Source organism: Gobio gobio (assembly GCF_949357685.1).
Source record: "Gobio gobio genome assembly, chromosome: 10".
Lineage (NCBI taxonomy): Eukaryota > Metazoa > Chordata > Actinopteri > Cypriniformes > Gobionidae > Gobio > Gobio gobio.
In genome coordinates this window covers 54,369,757-54,390,501 of record NC_137116.1, presented here as the reverse complement: position 1 = coordinate 54,390,501, position 20,745 = coordinate 54,369,757, and the positions used below count along the sequence as shown (strand labels likewise).

Below are 20,745 nucleotides of genomic sequence, written 5' to 3'. Positions count from 1 at the left end.
ATTATAAACACTATTTTGAAATAGTCTTTTAATTCTCAGTGCATCTATCGTTCTATTGTTAATGTTATTTTTCCTCAAATTGGAAGCGGACATTATGTCAGCTTTAGTTGGCAAACAATATTAATATCTCTTGAGAAGCGCATCATCTTTACACTGCATTTTTTCTAGTTAAGACAGAAGAAGTCAGTGTGACTGTCACACGTCTCTCAGAAAGCTGTAGCTCTCTGATCTGTGACAGCATGAACCTGCTTTACATCATTTTATTGGTCCTTTGGTCAGCTTTCAGTAAGTGAATTATATTTCTTTAACTCTCTGTAAGGACATCATTTTTTTGCTATGTGTTTGTAAAGATTGCATTTTATACCATTGAATATCAGATTGGATCAATTGGTATATTATAAATAAGAATTAATTCAGTAAGATTGTATAAAATACCTTAATTTTAATCAATTGTTTAACCCAAATAATTCCCTCTAAATAATACCTTATATATTTATTATTCCAATGGGGAGAGAAACTATGATTAGGGGCGAGTGGGCACAACCGAACACTTTTAGACTGTCTCAGTTTGTGTAAATCCGTTCAGAGTATTTATTTTATCTCACATTAATTCCCCACATGTCTACAAAAATGTGGTTTTGTTTCATTAATACAGTGTATACTTTTTTCTTGATTTACCCTGAAAGAATGGAAGTGAAGTGTGACAACATGGCCCATAGGTGGAGGACATTATAACATGACCACATGACAAAGTAAAATGTTACCTGTTAAAATTAAAATTAAAAAAATACAAGACAAACTAAAATATGTTGTCAATAAAATACAATTATTAAAGGGTTAGTTCACCCAAAAATGAAAATTCTGTCATTAATTACTCACCCTCATGTCGTTGGACACCCGTAAGACCTCCGTTCATATTCGGAACACAAATGAAGATATTTTTGTTGAAAGCTGATGGCTGAGAAAGGCTTCAGATAGGCCTCCATTGGCATTCAGTACACTTATACTCCCAAGACCGATAAAAGGCACTTAAAATGTCGTTACAAAGTCCATCTCACCACAGTGACTCTACAATAATCTTACGATGCGACGACAATAGTTTTTGTGCGCAAAAAAAAATCTAAATAACACCTTTATCCAGCTTGTTATTGCCTTCCGCGTGTGCCTCCACGACGCATGCGCGAGAATATGACGCAGATCCGGGGTTCGTGAATCCATGAAATGCACACTCTAACCCCATTTTGAGCACTACGCTGAGACCTAAAGCACGATCAATGTAGAATCCAACAGCTTAGACACGCGCGTCTTCCTCTGATTGTAAACAAATCACTTCTGGGTCATTTGTCCGAACGCCGGATCTGCGTCATATTCTCGCGCATGCGTCGTGGAGGCACACACGGAAGGCAGTAACAAGTTGGAAAAAGGTGTTATTTTGATTTTTTTTGCGCACAAAAACTATTGTCGTCGCATCGTAAGATTATTGTAGAGTCACTGTGGTGAGATGGACTTTGTAACGATGTTTTGAGTGCCTTTTATCCGTCTTGGGAGTGTAAATGTACTGAATGCCAATGGAGGCCTATCTGAAGCCTTTCTCAGCCATCAGCTTTCAACAAAAATATCTTAATTTGTGTTCCGAATATGAACGGATGTCTTACGGGTCTCGAACGACGTGAGGGTGAGGAATTAATGACAGAATTTTCATTTTTGGGTGAACTAACCCTTTAACTTTTTCAAATAAAGTAATGGCATTTTTTAATAATTAAAAATAAACAAATTTTTACAACAAATAGACTGCAAAACCCAGATATAGATCCACAAAACACATGTGGACTCGTTGGGCAAACTCCCATGAACCCCCCAGCACCCTGGAAAGGGTATAGAGCTGACGAAAGGGTATAGAGGACGAAAACCACTCTGTTCCTCCTGAATCCTAGGTTCGAATATCGGCCGAATTCTCCTCTCCAGTACCCTGGCATAGACTTTCCCGGGGAGGCTGAGAAAGCTCAAATCATAATAATAATTTCTGAACATTGATGGGCAAACATTTAACCCAACTGCTGGGTTTGTCCATTTTCAACCGTTACGATTGACTCAGAATGTTGTGTTTTGCGGCTTCTGCCAAATTTTACTTTATCATCAGAGATACAAAGCAGAGTTGGTTTGCAAAGCAACTGTATGTGGATTTGTACTCTACCAATCTACCAAGACGTGGCTAATACATTCCATATTAATATTTATCAAATATTTTTTGCCTGTCTGTTGTTTTTAAGCAGTGAATAGGAAATGAGGGGCCTCACCATATATTTTCTCTAGTGTAAAAACAGGAAACTCTGAGCACATTCTATTCCTACACAGGCCTCTGCACACAGTCAGATACATGATTATAATAGCTGAATAATCTGTTCACATAAATGGCTATATTCACATTGATTATACTTGATTAATTTATATTCTGATTAATAGAAACCATTCCACACTTGTTCCCACTATGGAAACCTTAGTTACATTTAGTAACCTTGACGTTCTCCTATTTTGTTTATAAGTAAACTTTACACAGTATGATATGTGCTGCCTATTACAGTGTCTGTTATCATTTTCCATAGATTCAGATGGTACCTTCCTTATCTACAACGAGGATCACAACAAATGTGTGACAGCCGTGAGTGCTACTGTAGTGCTGACGGCGCCATGCGACGCATCTTTCAAAGCTCAGCGTTTCCGATGGATTTCTTCTTCAAAAATCATCAGCCTTGCTTTTAGTCTCTGTTTGGGGGCCGAGAAGATTGAAGACAATGTCAAAGTTATCCTTCAGCCCTGCAATGTATCTGACCCTGGACAAACCTGGGAATGTAAAGAGGAGACCTTGTTTGGTTTGAAGGGATATCCACTGAACCTGAATTATGGAGATTATGACGAGCCAAATGTGATGTTGTTTAACGGATCAGGTGTTTGGAGTCGCTGGCTGATTTATGGAACCAAAGAACATTTGTGTTCCCGTGGATATCAAGGTACGACCAAACGTCCACCTGACCTAACAGATAGACAATTTGGACAGCCATTAAAATCGTATGGCTGCCAAAATGTTAAATGTTAAAATAGGTGAAATACTTTTGCTTTTTTAGTCATTTATGTTTTCCAGATCACATAAACCTCTAATTTCATTTATTTTTGTTCTGCAGAGGTGACTACTATAGGTGGTAATTCAGATGGGAAACCATGCCATTTCCCTTTTAAGTTTGGTGGCCGGTGGTACGCTGACTGCACTGTGGATGGCATGAGTGATGGTCGGCTGTGGTGTGCCACAACAAAAGATTATGGCACGGATGAAAAGTGGGGACTCTGCCGCCCAAAAAGTAAGATTACACAACTATTCACTACAGAAACATCACTATTTATTATTTAATGAGCACCGTGCCTATGGTAAACTTTGTTTAGCAGTGGTTTTCAACCAACCTCAACATTAAGATGATATAAAATGCTATATAGCAGATTGTGAAATATTAAGAATGTGAGCAGTAGCGGTTTTGGGCACGGGCGAACCGGGCAGTAGCCCAGGACGACATTAAAAAAAATCCTCTGCGCCGCGAAGCGGTTTTCTATCTATCATTTCACTGAGTGGGGAATTGGTAAATTGACGCCCTCTGCACAGTCTGCAGCTGCAAGCGCCCCTGCTTTCTGAGGAGGTGCCGTGCACTTTGGTTGTGTGTGTGAGAAGGGGGAGGGGGCGCGGGGAACATTTCACCGCTGGGTCTCTCACAGAAGCAGAGGTGTGTGTGTTCATTTGAGCCTCATTGGTCTGTCACCACTTGTCAATGTCAAAATATTTGAGAAAACCAATCAAATCAGAGTAGGCGGGCTTTATGTTCACTCACACAGACGCTGATGAGGCGCGAATTTTAGCAGTGCGTCTCCACACGTTTCATATTTGATCTTCTTATTCAAGTCAGAAATGTTGAACAAATGACAAAAATATTCAGGCAAATGAATAACCTTTGTCTAATTTCGCCATTTTTAATTGAAAATAGGCCTATTTAATGTGATTCATAATGTAATTAACAAACTAACAAATAACAAAGCCAGATTAGGCAAGGTTAATAATGAATGTGTACATTGTAAATTAATATAATTCAATTTGTATTCATTGTATTCCATTCAGTAAATAAAAAAGCTCAGTGCTCGAAGGAGGTCTTGCCCAGGGTGCAATTCAATGTAGAACCGCCACTGAATGTGAGTGGAGAGGACCTGCCATATCACACACATTTTGAAGGGACACCCCTGACAGTAAGGTCTTAGATACCACCATACCATTAGTTGAATGAGCTCTAACAGTCAAAGGTGAGGTTTGACCAGAGGCCTAGTATGCAAGAGAAATAGCCTCGAGGGCGGGAGCAGACAGATTTAACCAGAGATACTAACCAGAGATACTTCTCCGTGGTTATCAGGGCTACTATAGAATGGCTGATGACTCTGACTGTCTCCTTGGTGGCTCAGAGAGACAAATCCATGGCCCGAGGCCTTTGTTGAGGTCTTTTAGCAGGTCTGCCTGTGTAACCCCTCCTGTTTGAACCTGCCCACGCCAAGAGATCAGAGGAGTGAGGTTTACTCGCTACTAGCTGGCCTTCGTTACTTTCACCCGCCGAGTGTGAAGAGGCTGGGATGAGAATCAGCACCTCCAAATCCGAGGCCATGATTCTCAGTCGGAAAAGGGTGGCTTGCCCACTTCGGGTTGGTGGAGAGTTCCTGCCTCAAGTGGAGGAGTTCAAGTATCTTGGGGTCTTGTTCACGAGTAGGGTTGGGCATCGTTTTGATTTGAACGATTCTGATTCCGATTCCGATTCTTACTTTCGATTCCGGTTCTTTTCGATTCTCGATTCCGATTCTTTGAGGGGTGGAGTCAAAACATGTCACAGGTTAATTTCACAGAGGAAAATTTTATTTTTATTCAGTAATGACTTTTAGTTTTGGGAGTTGCAGCACATGTGAGAGAAAATTAGGAATGCCTCAGCACCAGTCCAAAAAACAGATTTATATATGCAGAACTTAAATCTTAATCTCTGGACATGAATAAACTAACTCAATGCATTAAAAACAGTTCTTGTTCAGAAATATGAGCATGTCTGCCTTCTCAGGCAGTATCCTTGAACGTTCAGCACAGATTGTGTCACCGGCAGTTGAGAACACCCGTTCACTAGGTGTAGAGGAGGCCTGAACACACAAATACGAAAAGGCCATGTTTGACATTAAAGGATAAGTCATGCGCTGGTTCCACCACCAGGCTGCAGGGTCATCAGACGTAAAGGTTGGTGGTGTCTCCTTATACATCTGCATCTCCTTCTCTGCATGGTCCTGGGTGGACATGGTCCTCCTCTGTGATGACATCTTTTCTGCATCCTCATCAGCAAAAAGCTCCTCCAATGGAGACTTTCTTGGATGTTTGCTTGGAGGTTGTTGCTGCAAAAACAAAGAATAGACTTATTAGCCAAAAGTAAAACATCTACTAAAGGCAGAGGCTAAGATCCTAAATATAATTTCTGTGCTTACATTCTCATCTTCCTCCTCCACTTCATCATTCTTAATATGCCTTTTCTCTGACCCCATTGTTCTTCTGAAATCACTACCTTCTCCACAATCGTCCTCTGTTGACTGCAAATAACAGAATTGGCATTTATAGACCAAACATTTTAATGACTGAATTGGAGACATTAAATGTTTGAGCTTCAATGACATTATATAACCTGATCGTGCTCAGAGTCTGTCATCATCATGTCTGTCTTGATTCGGTCCCAGACACCGACAGCGTCATCACCATCCATATTCTTTTTGAAGCGTGGGTCTAATGCTGTTGCCACTTCAAGAAAGTTCCTGATTTCCTCGCTCTGTAAAATAAAAATGTTATTTAAATATACAAATAAGTCACAGAATGGAATATAATTATTTTATGTATTGTTCTTTAATTAAAGTTCTTTAATTATAATTTTATTATAATTTATACCTGATATCGCTTGGACAAGTTTGCCCAAACTTGCTTCTTGAGATTGGATACAAATACTGTGTCTCCCTCAACAACAGTAAAGTGCATCTCAAGTTTTTGGAGAATTGGCAGAATCTGCCCACATGTGGGGTTCTTTTCAGTGGAAACGCAAAGCGTGGAAGTGTAAAGAACTCTCATCAAGTTGATGAAGTCCTCTGCCTTCCTGAAGTCTTCATCACTCAACCGGGAAAGTCTGTGTGACAATTAGGATACATTTTATAATGTAAAACGAATAGTTATTCTTGCTTACACTTTTTATTTTTAATTATCTAACATTAGACTCTCACTTGACTGAAACTTGAGCTGCTTAGTTTTTAATTCATCTTGTGTATTATTGGTGCTGTGGTGTATAACTACATTGAGTAGGATACCCAGATTTTCCTCTGTCCTATCTAGACTAGCTCTACCTGTCCCTCTCCATATTCTTTCTCAGCCGTTGATCCAAGCTGGCTGCTTGAGTTGCAGGGTATTGCTCTAGGAATCTCTCCATCATAAGATAGAGAGAGTTCCATCGAGTTCTCACATCAAGTATGAGTGAGTGTTGTGGCAGCTCTGACACAAACAATAAAATCACAAATACAGAGAAACAAATATTATATAGCATACATCATACAACATTTATGTGATTTAGTTACATTCAGACTTCAGCTATTGTTGTACTATTTGAAAAAATTAAATGCATGCAAAATTTACGTTACTAAAAAAGGCATTAATTATATAGCATTCACAGTGGTCAAATGAAACAAATTCAGTGATTCTTACTGAGGAGATCTTGCTTCTCTCGCAGAACAACCTTTGCCATCGAGGACCTTTTCATCCACACGATGATGGAACGGATCTTTGCAGTCCACTGAGTCACTGCAGACAGGGAGTAGAGACTCTGTGCTGCAAGATTGAGCGTGTGAGCAAAGCAGCCCAGTTTCACAAACTTTAGTCTTTTTATGGCTATGTCCATATTTGCTGCATTATCCACAGTAGCAGCCACTACTTTGTCAAAAATGCCATATTCTTTCAGGATGTCGCCGATCTCCTCTGCCACGGCATGTCCGGTCTGGGCTGTGTAGACAGCTTTGGTTTGCAGCACTTTTTGCTTCATTTTGCCCTCCACTAAATAGTGTGCTGTGACAGTTAGGTAGTGGTCTTGAGCAATGCTAGTCCAAGAGTCACAGGTGAGGGCAACAGAGTGGACATTAGCAAGCTCAGAGATTACATTAGATTTTTCTATATTGTACCAAGTTGGGATTAACTGGTTTGCTAAATAGTCTCTGGTAGGGGGGGTGTACTTTGGGTTGATAGAACGGATCATATCCCTGTGAACATAAAAACGCATAACGATAGGACCTAACATTAATTGAAGCAAGATTTCTACCTTAACAGTCTTTGATTAACGTTAACGGTTACCTGAACGTCGGCGATTCTACATCAGAGAAGGGATGCAGTCTTTTCACCACATATGCGGTAACTTTTCTGTGGCACTCTTCCACTTTCTCCGCTGGCATTTTCCCCTGCTTTGCTGCAAAGGTGAATGGAGTATCACAAGGTTTCTCCACTGGTTTAGCAATAGCGTTAACGTTAGCAGCAGTCATATTAGGACTGCTACTAGCGTGGGCAATTTGCGTAACGCTACATTCATCTACCAGGAGAAAAAAAAATATTTCAGTAACGTTGTTGTTCACCACAATTAGCAATTTGGTCAAGGGCTTTGTTATTACACTACAATCACTTACCTGATTGTGATGAGATAACGTTGGTTAGCACAGGGTTGCCCGAGGACGAGACGGTGGATCTGCGCAGCACGTCAAATACGCTACACTCCTTAATTTGTACACCATGCAGGCGTAGGTGTTTGGTCATATTGGTAGTGCACCCTCCCGTGCAAGAAATAGGTTTGTTACACGTGTTGCACTGTGCCGACCCAGGTTTTGTTAAAGTAAAATAAAGCCACACTTTTGATCGCCGCTTACCGTGCTCCATGGCTGCAACAGAACAAGCGGCGCGGCAAGCACTTCCGGAAATACGGTGGCCACCATGGAAACCAAAACTTGCGCGTTTGGAACCGATGATCGGAATCGAAAACAAATTTTCCAAACGATTCCAATGGCATCGTTATTTTTTAAACGGTTCCAAGTTGGAACCGGTTCTCGATGCCCAACCCTATTCACGAGTGAGGGAAGGATGGAACGGGAGATTGACAGACGGATTGGTGCAGCAGTAATGTGGTCGATGTACCGGTCTGTCGTGGTGAAGGATCTGAGCTGTAAGGCAAAGCTCTTGATTTACCATTCAATCTACTTTCCTACTCTCACCTATGGTCATGAGCTGTGGGTCATGACCGAAAGGACAAGATCCCGGATACAGGCACCCGAAATGAGTTTTCTCGGCAGGGTGGCAGGGTGGCTGGGCGCTCCCTTAGAGATAAGATGAGAAGCTCGGTCACTCGGGAGGAGCTCAGAGTAGAGCTGTTGCTCCTCCACATCGAGAAGAGCCAGCTGAGGTGGCTCGGGCATCTATTTTGGCTGCCTTCCCAGGGAGGTGTTCCGGGTACGTCCCACCGGGAGGAGACCCCAGGGAAGACCTACCTAGGACACACTGGAGGGATTATGTCTCCCGCTGGCCTGGGACGCCTTGGAATAGCTGGAGGAAGTGTCTAGGGAGAGAGAAGTCTAGGCATCTTTGCTTAGACTGTTGCCCCCGCGACCCGGCTCCAGATAAGCGGAAGATGATGGATGGATGGATGGATGGATGGATACTGAATCAATAGGCAGTGCAGGGCCAATAAGTTCAAACCTAATAGCCTCTTGTAAACAGATTTCCTCAAATAAAGTTAGACTATATATGCCAGCACGTTACGGTATTGTTGTTTGTTACCACAGCAACCACTCATTCTGGAGCGAAGCCGTTCTCATGTGATCAATGCGGGATGACATTTCTGAGGGCGTGGTGAGCTCGTGCCAGGGGCGTGGGTAGTGAACCTTTGGAAGAACCACCATATATTGTAGAATTAAAACACTTAACACCCAAATGTCAAAACATTTACTCGAATCAATGAACAGCACTAATAAAGCCTCTTGCAGATCTTGCAGATCATTAACTACAAAAAGTTGTTTTAGGGCTTAGTTACCCTTTAAGGAAGACAATTTTTTTGTTTTAAATTCCCAATATCACCCTTTTATGTGGTGATGAGGATGAGGGTACAATGATGTATGAAGTCTCTGGTAGTGATTGATAATTGATGGATCTTCACAGTGATTGGTCATGAGTTGATTTTAGATGTGATTGTGTTTTGAATAGTTAGTGTGTATGTGCTTGATGAAGGTCATGGGACCAAAACATTGCAGCAAATAAAGCATTTTGATACTTTTGCAAGTAGATAATATGCAGGATAAATTTTAAATGCCATTAAACACGTTTAAAATAGTCTTTAAGTTGTTTCTACTTGAAAATTCATGTTGGTGTGTTTTATTTCAGACGCCCCAGTGCCCAGCATCACAGTGTTCAGGCCGATGCAGGACAGAGAGCATGTGATAGTGATGTGTTCATTTGGCAGGAGGTTCATTGAGAGCTCTTTCCAGCTGTCAGTGGAGGGTGATCACAACTACACACTGAAGAACCCACTGTGTTATTCAGATGAAAAGTGTGTGTTTGATGTGAACGTGAGCACACCTGCTTCCTTCACCTGTGTGCACAAGATCAATTCTGCGGTGAACCGTCACAGTGAGACCTACACAGATGAGGAAGGAGTTTCTTTATTCTACATCTGCTTTTCCTCCTCCATTGCTGTTGGTCTCGTCATCATGACTGTGGCAGTGATCGTGACTGCCATCAGGAGCAAATAAACGTGTGTGTTTCACCAGTTACTCACAGTTAGATCTATAATGTCAAAAATCTATAAATGAAAATAATGAAAGTGCACACACAATATGCTGAGAGTATCTTAAAATGCTTTGTTATCATTACTGGCTAAATCATCCTTTATTTTGGCTGCTAAAGATGCCTCAGAAGAAGCTCAAAGACTAGCATGCAGACTTAATTTTTCTGATCTGAAGATGAAGTGAATGAGTTTCTCTTCCTCAATCTTTTTGCTGATGATAGTAATGGCTTCACACATTATGCCTACAGTCAGAGCTCAATATAGTTTTCTGCAATGAAACTGTCACACCAGTTGTTGGTGTGAAATGCATTCTGACATGCAATGCTTTTAAGACAATTCTGGCATTAATATATGATGAGGTTTACTGTCCTGACTGTGTTTCTGACGGGTTTGTGGTCAGGATTTGGTCGGTCGGTCGCGGTCGGTCGGTCCGTCGGACACACACACACACACACACACACACACACACACACACACACACACACACACACACACACACACACACACACACACACACACACACACACACACACACACACACACACACACACACACACACACACACACACACACACACACACACACACACACACACACACACACACACACACACACACACACACACACACACACACACACACACACACTAACCCAGTGAACAGTGCATAAATAAACAGAAGACTTTCTGAAGAGAGAAGAGCAGGCCTGAAGAGGAGACGCAAACTTCTACTATAAAAATAGAAGTGAAAAATATACAAATTATTAAATTAACCTTTTGTATTTTTATTTTATTTGGAATACATATTATATACATTTACACCATATGATTATTTTAGTTATAACTTTAGAAACATTTTACAAGATGCAATTGTAGAACTGTGTATTTCAGCTTTTTATTTTATCTGTGTATTGCCATTTTATTTTCTCATTAGGATGAATTGTTTATGCTGTAAAATTCCTCATTTGTATGTTTAGATAAAAATGTTTGCTAAATGATTGAATATAAAAATAAATGCTTCACTTACTACTGTAGCTTTAATTTCTGTCTACATACAGCAGAGGGCAGTAGCTTATGTTATATTACACACATATTTCTTATATGTAGATCGAATGCTTGGTCTTTTTTAAACTGTATTTAAAGGGCCTGCAAAGCTAACAAGCATGTTGATCTGTATTTGTGCAGACTAACCACAAGTATGATATAAGTTAACCTGAAATCTTTTAAATGTGAAAGTAAGAAATTGATCAATGGAAAGAAGAACCGAACAATTATAGTTACATGCTTGCTAATGAAATAAACCAATTAAAAGCCATTTGTGTGGTGTGGCTTTGTGTTCATGGTTAAGTTCTAATCTAGTTTAATTTACACATGCAGTTTATAGGAGATGTTTACTCGCCGTGGTCTTTAATTAACATTAACATTAATTTGTGCACAGCCTACATTACAATAACTGTCCTGGGGTCAGTTCTTTGTACCTCACTTAATACATCTGAGATTATTTGACAGATCCCAGATCTTATAATCATGATAACTGATCTCTGGCTAATTTTGTTCTTCAAACGAATTTGCGGGTTGGATTAAAATATCTGGATTAAATTGTCTGAGATTATTGGGCGTTCATGTGTTCCTTGAAGAGGACAGATGCATCTATACTCGAAACCACGATCAGCAATGCAGCGATTGGCTGGCGGCAAGACACCAACGTAATGACATCATATAATTAAAAAAGTCACCTGGCAAAAATCTTGACAAATTAAAAAAAAAAAAAAAAATTCTTGACCTTTATAAGGAAACAGCCAAACGACCAAACCAACTTAAAAGTTATAATAGATTAATTAAATGTGCACTGTTTTTTTAAGCATGATTCCCAATTATTTATATTCACGATTTTATAATATTTGTACACCCTTTACATTTTTATTTCAATGTTCTAATTAGCAATTCATTTAATTTTTAATTCAATTTGAAGCAGATTTGTTACGTGACAGCATTAAGTTAATTTTCTTAAGGGTAAGGAACTCTTGTAATAAAGTAGCAGTGGTTGGGAACAGTGCCGCTTAAAAATGTGCAATCTAATCCTGTTTAGATTAAATAAGACGCTCTCGAGCCGGTTTGAGTTTACAGACCTGTTGCTATGACAGCAAGTCCAAGATGAGCGTCGAAGAACCAAACAATCCAAGATCATGCCAAATCATCAACAATCAAATCCAGCTGACTGAGTTAGCGAGGTACGAAGAACAGACCCCAGGTTGAAGTGTAGCTTTAATGCAATTGGTCAAATCGGTGTTGTTTTGAGCAAATGAATTGCATTCTGGCTGAAAATTTATTTATGTATTTATTTATGTGCCTGTTCGCAAACAGGGACTTGGCGTAAATGTCTGTCCGAGTCAAGTCTGAATTCTTTAAACTGGAGTCCGAGTCAAGTCTGGAGTCTCTGTCGAGTGTCAAGTCATTTTATGTCATACAAAAAAAAATTATCATATTCAAAAATCCTATTTTTTTTAATAGACAAAATATGACCTTTCTATCATCTGTTTTGTTTGTAATAAAAGTCCTAAGATGTAAGGGAGACATCCAGCCTTACGTTATAATGGACAAGTGTTGTAAATTAGCAGTTTAGCTATAACACTAGAAACAATGTATCTGGTTTGCCCAATGCTGTTGTTATGTCCATATCAAATAAATAAATAAATAAATAAATAAATAAATAAATAAATAAATAATCCCTTATAATGTAAAGTGAAAAAACTATTGTCCTGGCAACAAGACAAGTAGTAATTTTCAATACAGTGGACACAAGATGTCGCCAGTCTCGTTTGTTACACAGCGTTGTTATTGACGACAGACATTATCATAAAATAATCAAACTAAACGTTTCTAGTTGTTTCTAGTCAATAGAAAACTGTACGCATGCTGATTGCGATACTATAAAATATGCGCTTTAAGCAATAAATGGATTAACATCTTTCTATTTCTCTCTCGTGTCTACATTAAGAGAGAGAAAAGCTGCAAAAAGATTGATAAGAGTAAAACGTAGTGCTAGGTTTAAAGGATTTTCTTCATGTTTTAATAGGCTGACGATCCAAAAGAGCCACCCGGCTACACCACAGTAAAACAGCGAGCTGTGTGAGTTAATGTCACTAACCTCTGTGGACGCGATGTCTAATAAAAGGACGTTCCTGCGTCTTGAATAGTTTTTTGAATTGCATTCCTCGCGGCTCAGGTCCCATTTCTGCTGGGGCAGAGCAGCGGCGTCAGTCGTGGGGTTCGCAAATGGATCTCACAGCGGGATTTGAGACGGGCCCAGCCTTATCTCAGCCTTCACCTGTGAGATTCAGTGCCTCACCTCGGGGTTTGGAAGCCCGCCCTGCGGTTTCTTCCTACCAGGGTGGGGCAGCAGTGCTGCAACTATCCAGCTCTGAGGAGCTGGATGTTGTTAGTATAGCCACTGATGACTCGCCAAGTCAAAGTACACCAGCAAGTGAGGAGCTTAGAGGTGCTCATGAGAGTGGTGGCCAGGTTACAGATTGACTGGCCAGTGGAAAGGCAGGAAGCGCATCAGAAAAGTAAATTAGATGAGTGCTTTCTGCTCTCTCGTGCAGTGCAGCCTCTACGTCGGAGCATGCCATTTTTGGAGGTGTCGAGGTCCTGGAGAAAACCGGCTTCATATCGTGTCTTTAGCCCGCAAACATCTACATACAGTAACATTGTAGGGCTAAAGGCACATGGTTATGGGGAGATGCCGAGGATAGAAGAGAAGCTTGCGAGCCATCGCTCTCCTTCAGCGGCATCTTCCCTAAACGCTCTGACATTACCCACCAAACCACTAAAAACAACTTCAGCGTTGGTGGGTAAAGCATACTCGGCGGCAGGTCAGGCTGCGGCGTGTCTGCACACTATGGCATTAGTGCAGGCATACCAATCCGACCTGCTGAGGGATCTGGGCACTGCTGATGAGGTGGGGACTGACGTCATCTCTGAACTGCTTCAGTCAGCTGATTTAGCTCTCTGGGCCACCAAGGAGACGGCCCATTGTGTGGGTGTTACGGTGCCCTCAGGGGACCAGCCTACTAACCCTGCCACAATGCCAGGGCGCAGATGGTCCCCGCGAGTCACCCGAGGGTGGCCCGCCCCCTCCACAGAGGGGCTCAGAACAGTTAGGGCAGTTGTTCCCTGCCGGTGTGCCGCTTCAGGGCACTGCTCTGGCTGTTCAGAATATACCAGAGGACAGCCTCGAGAGGCTGGTACCCTTAGTAGATTTTCTAGTAGAGTGGCAACGTCTACCAAATATATCTCGTTGGGTCCTGCAAACGAAAAGGGGTATGCGATTCAGTTCAGCAAACGCCCACCCTCGTTCAAAGGGGTCCTACCCACAGTGCTAGGCACCAAGCAGGCTCTGGTCATGTCACAGGAAGTAGAGACTTTGCTGCGAAAGGAGGCTATAGAGAGGGTTCCTCCTCCCAGCAGGGAGTCAGGGTTTTACAGCCGATACTTCATTGTGCCAAAGAAGGATGGAGGATTGCGCCCAATATTAGATCTGCGCCTTTTGAATCGCTCTGTAGGGAAGCTCAAGTTCAAGATGCTTACACTCAGACAGATTGTGTCACAGATCAAGTCCGAGGACTGGTTTGTGACCATAGATCTCAGAGATAAATATTTCCACGTATCCATCTTTCCACATCACAGGAGGTTCCTGAGGTTTGCTTTCGGGGGAGAAGCTTATCAATATCGTGTACTTCCATTTGGTCTAGCATTGTCACCTCACACATTCACGAAGTGTGTGGATGCTGCTCTGGCGCAGCTGCGTCTTCAGGGCATCCCAACATGACATCATGACTTTGCGTAAACATACATGCCACTTTCTAAAGCCAAATGGCGTGTTATCTGTACGCATTTTGAGCTATCCGCATGTACGTCTACGCCGTGTGATTCCGCGTGTATGTGTACGCCGAAACGAACCATCATCTCCGCGTGTATGTCTACGCCGTGTGATTCTGCGTGTATGTCTATGCCGTGTGATTCTGCGTGAATGTAAATGGATTTATGAACATACTAAATTATGTTTTTTTGAAAATGTAAAAATGCTGAATGTTTCTTGTGATGGGTAGGTTTAGGGGCAGGGGCAGTGTGTGTGTGTGTGTGTGTTTGTGTGATGGGTAGGTTTAGGGGTAGGGGCAGTGTAGGGAGATAGAATGAAACGGCGTTGATAAACACGGTAAAAAGTGATTATGCGTCTTGATAGCACGCCAAAATGGCATAGCGAATTGGCCTGTCATACATACGCAATTTCATGAGATCAGTCTGGGCATCTGCATTCTCAACTACATCGACGGTTGGTTGATATTAGCTCAGTCAGAGCAGATGGCGGTTCAACATCGAGATGTTGTTCTCGCTCATATGAAGAAGTTGGGGTTAAGACTAAACGCAAAGAAAAGTGTGCTTTCTCCAGTTCAGAGGACCACTTATCTGGGCGTGATCTGGGACTCGGTGGTGATGCAGGCTCATCTATCACCTGCACGCATTGCATCGATACTAAAGAACCAAAGCTAGACTGGTTTTTCACTGTCAAGCAGTTCCAGAAACTGCTGGGTCTATTGGCGGCAGCGTCCAACGTGATACCTTTTGGCCTGCTGTACATGAGACCTTTACAGTGGTGGCTCAGAACCAAGGGGTTTTCCTCGAGAGGGAATCCATTTTACATGATCAAAGTCACACGGCGATGCCTTCGTGCTCTGGTCATGTGGAAAGATCCTCGGTTTCTGTCTCAAGGGCTGGTGTTGGGATCGCAGAGTTGTTGCGTTACGCTAACGACGGATGCTTCCCTCACGGGCTGGGGAATGGTCATGAGTGGCCACTCGTCCCAAGGTCTATGGCAGGACCATCACATTTCATGGCATATAAATCACTTGAAAATGATGGCGGTGTTTCAGGCTCTGAAGCACTTCCTGCCGTTCAGACGACACGTCGGTGGTCTCATATATAAATCATGAGGGGGGGCTGCGGTCGCACCCCTTGTACAACCCCAAATCAGAAAAGGTTGGGACAGTATGGAAAACGCAAATAAAAAAAAAGAAGTGATTCCTAAATTTACATTGACTTGTATTTCATTGCAGACAATATGAACACAAAATATTTCATGTTTTGTCTGGTCAACTTCATGTCATTTGTAAATATGCATCCTTTCCTGTCATTCAGACCTGCAACACATTTCAAAAAAAGTTGGGACAGGAGCAATTTAGGGCTAGTAATGAGGTAAAATGGTTAAATAATGATGTGATTTGAAACAGGTGATGTCAACAGGTGATTGTAATTATGATTTGGTACAAAAGCAGCATCCAAGAAAGGTCTAATCCTTTAGGAGCAAAGATGGGCCGAGGATCGCCAGTTTGCCAACAAATACGTGAGAAAATTATTGAAATGTTTAAAAACAATGTTCCTCAAAGAAAGATAGGAAGAGATTTGGATATTTCACATTCAACAGTGCATAACATAATTAAAAGATTCAAGGAATCTGGAGGAATTTCAGTGCGTAAAGGACAAGGGTGCAAGCCTAAGCTGAACAACCGTGATCTCCGATCCCTCAGGCGGCACTACATCAAGAATCGTCATTCATCTATAAGCGATATCACCACATGGGCTCAGGACTACTTTGGCAAACCTTTGTCAAGTACCACAATACGTAGTTACATCCACAAATGCCAGTTAAAACTGTACCGTGCCAAAAGGAAGCCCTATGTTAACAGTGTCCAGAAGCGCCGTCGACTTCTCTGGGCTCGGAGGCATCTGGGATGGACCATCACACAGTGGAAACGTGTACTGTGGTCAGATGAATCAGTATTTCAGGTATTTTTTGGGAGGAATGGACGCCGTGTGCTCCGGACAAAAGAAGAAAAGGATCATCCAGACTGTTACCAGCAACATGTCCAAAACCCAGGGTCTGTCATGGTATGGGGTTGTGTCAGTGCCCTTGGCAAAGGTAACTTGCACTTCTGTGAAGGTACCATTAATGCTGAAAAGTACATAGAGATTTTGGAGCATAATATGCTGCCTTCAAGAAGACATCTTTTCCAGGGACGTCCATGCATATTTCAACAAGACAATGTAAAACCACATTCTGCACAAATTACAAAGTCCTGGCTGCGGAGGAAGAGGGTACGGGTACTTGACTGCCTGCAGTCCCGACCTGTCTCCAATAGAGAATGTGTGGCGCATTTTGAAGCGCAAAATGCGACAATAAAGACCCCGTTCTGTTGCCCACCTTAAGACTTGTTTGCAGGAAGAATAGGACAAAATTACACCTGAAACACTTCATCACTTGGTGTCTTCAGTCCCTAAACGTCTTTTAAGTGTTGTGAAAAGGAATGGCAACATTACAAAGTGGTAAATGCTTTACTGTCCCAACTTTTTTTGAAATGTGTTGCAGGTCTGAATGACAGGAAAGGATGCATATTTACAAATGACATGAAGTTGACCAGACAAAAAATGAAATATTTTGTGTTCATATTGTCTGCAATGAAATACAAGTCAAAGCAAATTTAGAAATCACTTCTTTTTTTTTTTTTTTTGCGTTTTCCATACTGTCCCATCTTTTTCTGATTTGGGGTTGTATGTACTATAATTCATTGATGTGAGTTTGAATCAATGAGACCTTATTTGAATGTATAGTAAATGAATAGAACATGTGCCTCATGTGCAAATGCCAAGGACTAAACTTCTTAAGCACAGGAAACGTGAAGGAGAAGAACTGAAGAGTGAAACTGAGTTGGTGCAGACTGTGTTAGAAGCACAATCGTTTGAGGCACAATGAAGCTCCTTCTTCAGGTCCTTTTGCTGGTTGTAATTTTAGCTTTACGTAAGTACATTGCTTTCTCCTGTGTTTTACTTCAAAATGTGTGCAGGTAATAAATCGTATATTAAAAATATACTATTGTTATTTGTTTTATCCAGAGAAATGTCAGGAGGCAGAGATTGAGTGGATTTCAGAGGTTTTTCAATCAGTTTAATGTTTGTTGTTGTGATGTTTATACTGTATGGAGTCTATATACATAAACAGAACAGAAATATTATTTGTCTTCTCTTGGCACTGGCTTAGACTTAATGAAAAATATAAAATAATTGTACATTTTATTCATTAGCTTCTTATGTGGCTTTGTTGGACAGGGCAGTGGTGGAGACTTTTTTAGAGAGTTGGACTCTGTGGAAAGTATGATCTAACTTTCTCTATTTCCTATATAATTTTATATTCTGTTTTGAATATTTTATAATTTTATATTATTTATTCTGGCTCCTTGTTTGTGTCTTTTATTAAACTAATATGCTGGAATTAATTTAAAAGCAACATTAATTGCTTTCCTCAAAACTTTCCTCTAGCTTCCTTTCGACACACAGTTGATTATTAAAGTATGTTTTGTACATTATTATGTCAATTATTTTTGCTAGACTGGTGTTTAAGTTAACAATTAATGTATCAAGATGTTTGCAGCTATTATTTAAATATCCAGTGGTAGCACATTAAAAGTTGAAGATGCACAATATTGTTGGCTGCCGATATTTGTAACATGTTCACATTTCTCCAGCATGTTGATGTGTTGTGTTTCAGATGTTCCAGTGCTCAACATCACAGTGTACGGAAAGATGGAGGACAGAGAGCATGATAGTGTGATAGTGCTGTGTAAGTTTGACCAAAGGGCTGAAATGAGATACAGTTGGTGGATGCAGTCTTTTGAGCTGTCTGTGGAGAGTGAACTGAACTACACCAAGGAAATAGAAGAATGCACTGGTGTTATATGTGTGTTTATGGTCACTGTGAGTCCACCTGCTTCCTTCACCTGTGTGCATGAGATTGATTCTGATGGAGAAGTCAAGAACCTGAGCAGCGAGACCTACAATTACAAGCGGTCAGGTAAAACAAATACATCTCTGCCATAGAAGTTTAGATGATACAATATTGCCATATGTTTGCATTTTCCTATTTTAAATGTTTTTTATCTGTCTTCCTCTCTCTACCTTTCTTTCTTCCTCATCTGCTGATGTTTGGGATGTATAATTAGATATTTAAAAATGCACAGTAATAATACAGCTGATCTTTTGTATACATGTGTCTATCAAATCCATAAAAGCCTAAACCTCTTTTTGCCTGTCATTGCATTTCCATGCAGTCTTGGATCATCATGAGGAGGGAGTTTCTTTATTCTACATCTGCTTTTCCTCCTCCATTGCTGTTGGTCTCGTCATCATGACTGTGGCAGTGATCATGACCACCATTAGGAGCAAAGCTAAAGGTGTGTGTTTCCCCAGTTACTCACAGTCAGATCATTATGAAAATAATGAAAGTGCAAACACTATGTGCTCAGACTCAGAGCATCTCAAAATGCTTTATTATAGATTTAATTTCATTACTGGCTCAATCATCCTCGATTTTGGCTGCCAAAGATGCCTTACAAGAAGCTCAAATACAGGCTTTAGTTTTCTGAGCTAAAGACAAAGTGAATGAACAGAGTTTCTCTTCCTCAATCTTTTTGCTGGCGACAATAATGTGTCTTAATCACGCAATATGTCTACAGTCAGAGCTCAGTATAGTTTTCTGTGTTCCTAAATTTAAATCTCACACCAGTTGTTGGTGCGAGACTCATTCTGATATGCAATGCTTATAAATCTGGCATTTATATGATAATTTGACGAGGTTTACTGTCCTGACTGTTTGTGATGGATTTGTGTTCAGGATTAGATTTGATCAGTCTTGAGCTTCAGTGGTTTTCCAGGACCCACACACACACACACACACACACACACACACACACACACACACACACACACACACACACACACACACACACACACACACACACACACACACACACACACACACACACACACACACACACACACACACACACACACACACACACACACACACACAGAGACACACACACACAGACAGACACACAGACAGACTAATCCAGTGAACTCTTTGTACACTTTTGTTAACACAGACTCCATCATCACCACCACAACTGATACGGGCAATGACTACACGGATGCATAAATAACCAGAAGACTTTCTGAAGAGAGAAGAACAAACTTTGGTCACATGCTACAATAAGGTTTCATTTGTTAACTTTAATTAGTTAACATGAACCAATAATGAATTACATTTCTACAGCATTTATTAATCTTAGGTATTGTTAATCTCAACTTTTACTAATGCATTATTAAAATCCAAAATTGTATCTGTAAATTAACTAAATGAACATTATTACTAACATTAACAAAGGTTAATAAATACTGTGCAAATATATTTATATTATATTTTTAATTTATGTTAGTTAATGCATTTAATAAATGAGTGTTACCTTTCGAAAGGGAACTCGCGCTGCGTCATAGAACGCATATGGGGAACGCCTCCAGCGTTACTGGTGTCTAAACTACTATCGAATCACGGCAATCCTACTGACCAGCGACAGCCTATGTTGTCATCAATGTGCGACCAGGAAGTATATAAGGGTGCCTTGCAAACATGACACCGCTTTTTGTCTTCAGGGACTCTTCTGTCTGAATGCTTTGCGTTAAGGTAATCCAAATTCATTATTTTATGCACACGAGCCGTGTGTTTTTTGTCTGGTATCAAGAGCATGCACAATCAGTTCATTTGAAGTTGTTTGTGTGTAAGTGTGAGCGGTTTTCAATCTGAGATCGCTCCGCTCTCGTCTGGCATCTGAGACTGGTGATGCGGTCCCGCTCACGCTGAGGCTGAGCGCTGATGTCGGGAGGATAGGAGAATATGTGTATGTGTCGTCGCCACCGATTGATGGGATGTTTGCAATCTCCTATCTGGCTAGACGA

The 20,745-nt window shown here is 41.0% G+C and overlaps 2 protein-coding genes across 2 annotated transcripts; one reads left to right on the top strand and one right to left on the bottom strand.

Annotated features, from left to right (window-relative positions):
• Positions 1-2,734: 2,734 nt before the first annotated feature.
• On the bottom strand, positions 2,735-7,530 carry LOC307132188 (E3 SUMO-protein ligase ZBED1-like; the record flags this gene model as incomplete). The annotated part of the gene is made up of 8 exons (XM_079826355.1): positions 2,735-2,841; positions 5,166-5,451; positions 5,542-5,643; positions 5,736-5,876; positions 5,993-6,224; positions 6,439-6,583; positions 6,794-7,341; positions 7,433-7,530. The coding sequence occupies 8 exons, from the start codon at positions 7,528-7,530 to the stop codon at positions 2,735-2,737; spliced, it is 1,659 nt and encodes a 552-aa protein (XP_079682481.1).
• Positions 7,531-17,672: 10,142 nt separating this feature from the next.
• On the top strand, positions 17,673-20,193 carry LOC307132440 (uncharacterized protein). Its single transcript, XM_079826759.1, has 6 exons — positions 17,673-17,755; positions 17,851-17,888; positions 18,064-18,106; positions 18,503-18,805; positions 19,062-19,184; positions 19,896-20,193. The coding sequence occupies exons 1-6, from the start codon at positions 17,707-17,709 to the stop codon at positions 19,946-19,948; spliced, it is 609 nt and encodes a 202-aa protein (XP_079682885.1). The 5' UTR covers positions 17,673-17,706; the 3' UTR covers positions 19,949-20,193.
• Positions 20,194-20,745: the final 552 nt, after the last annotated feature.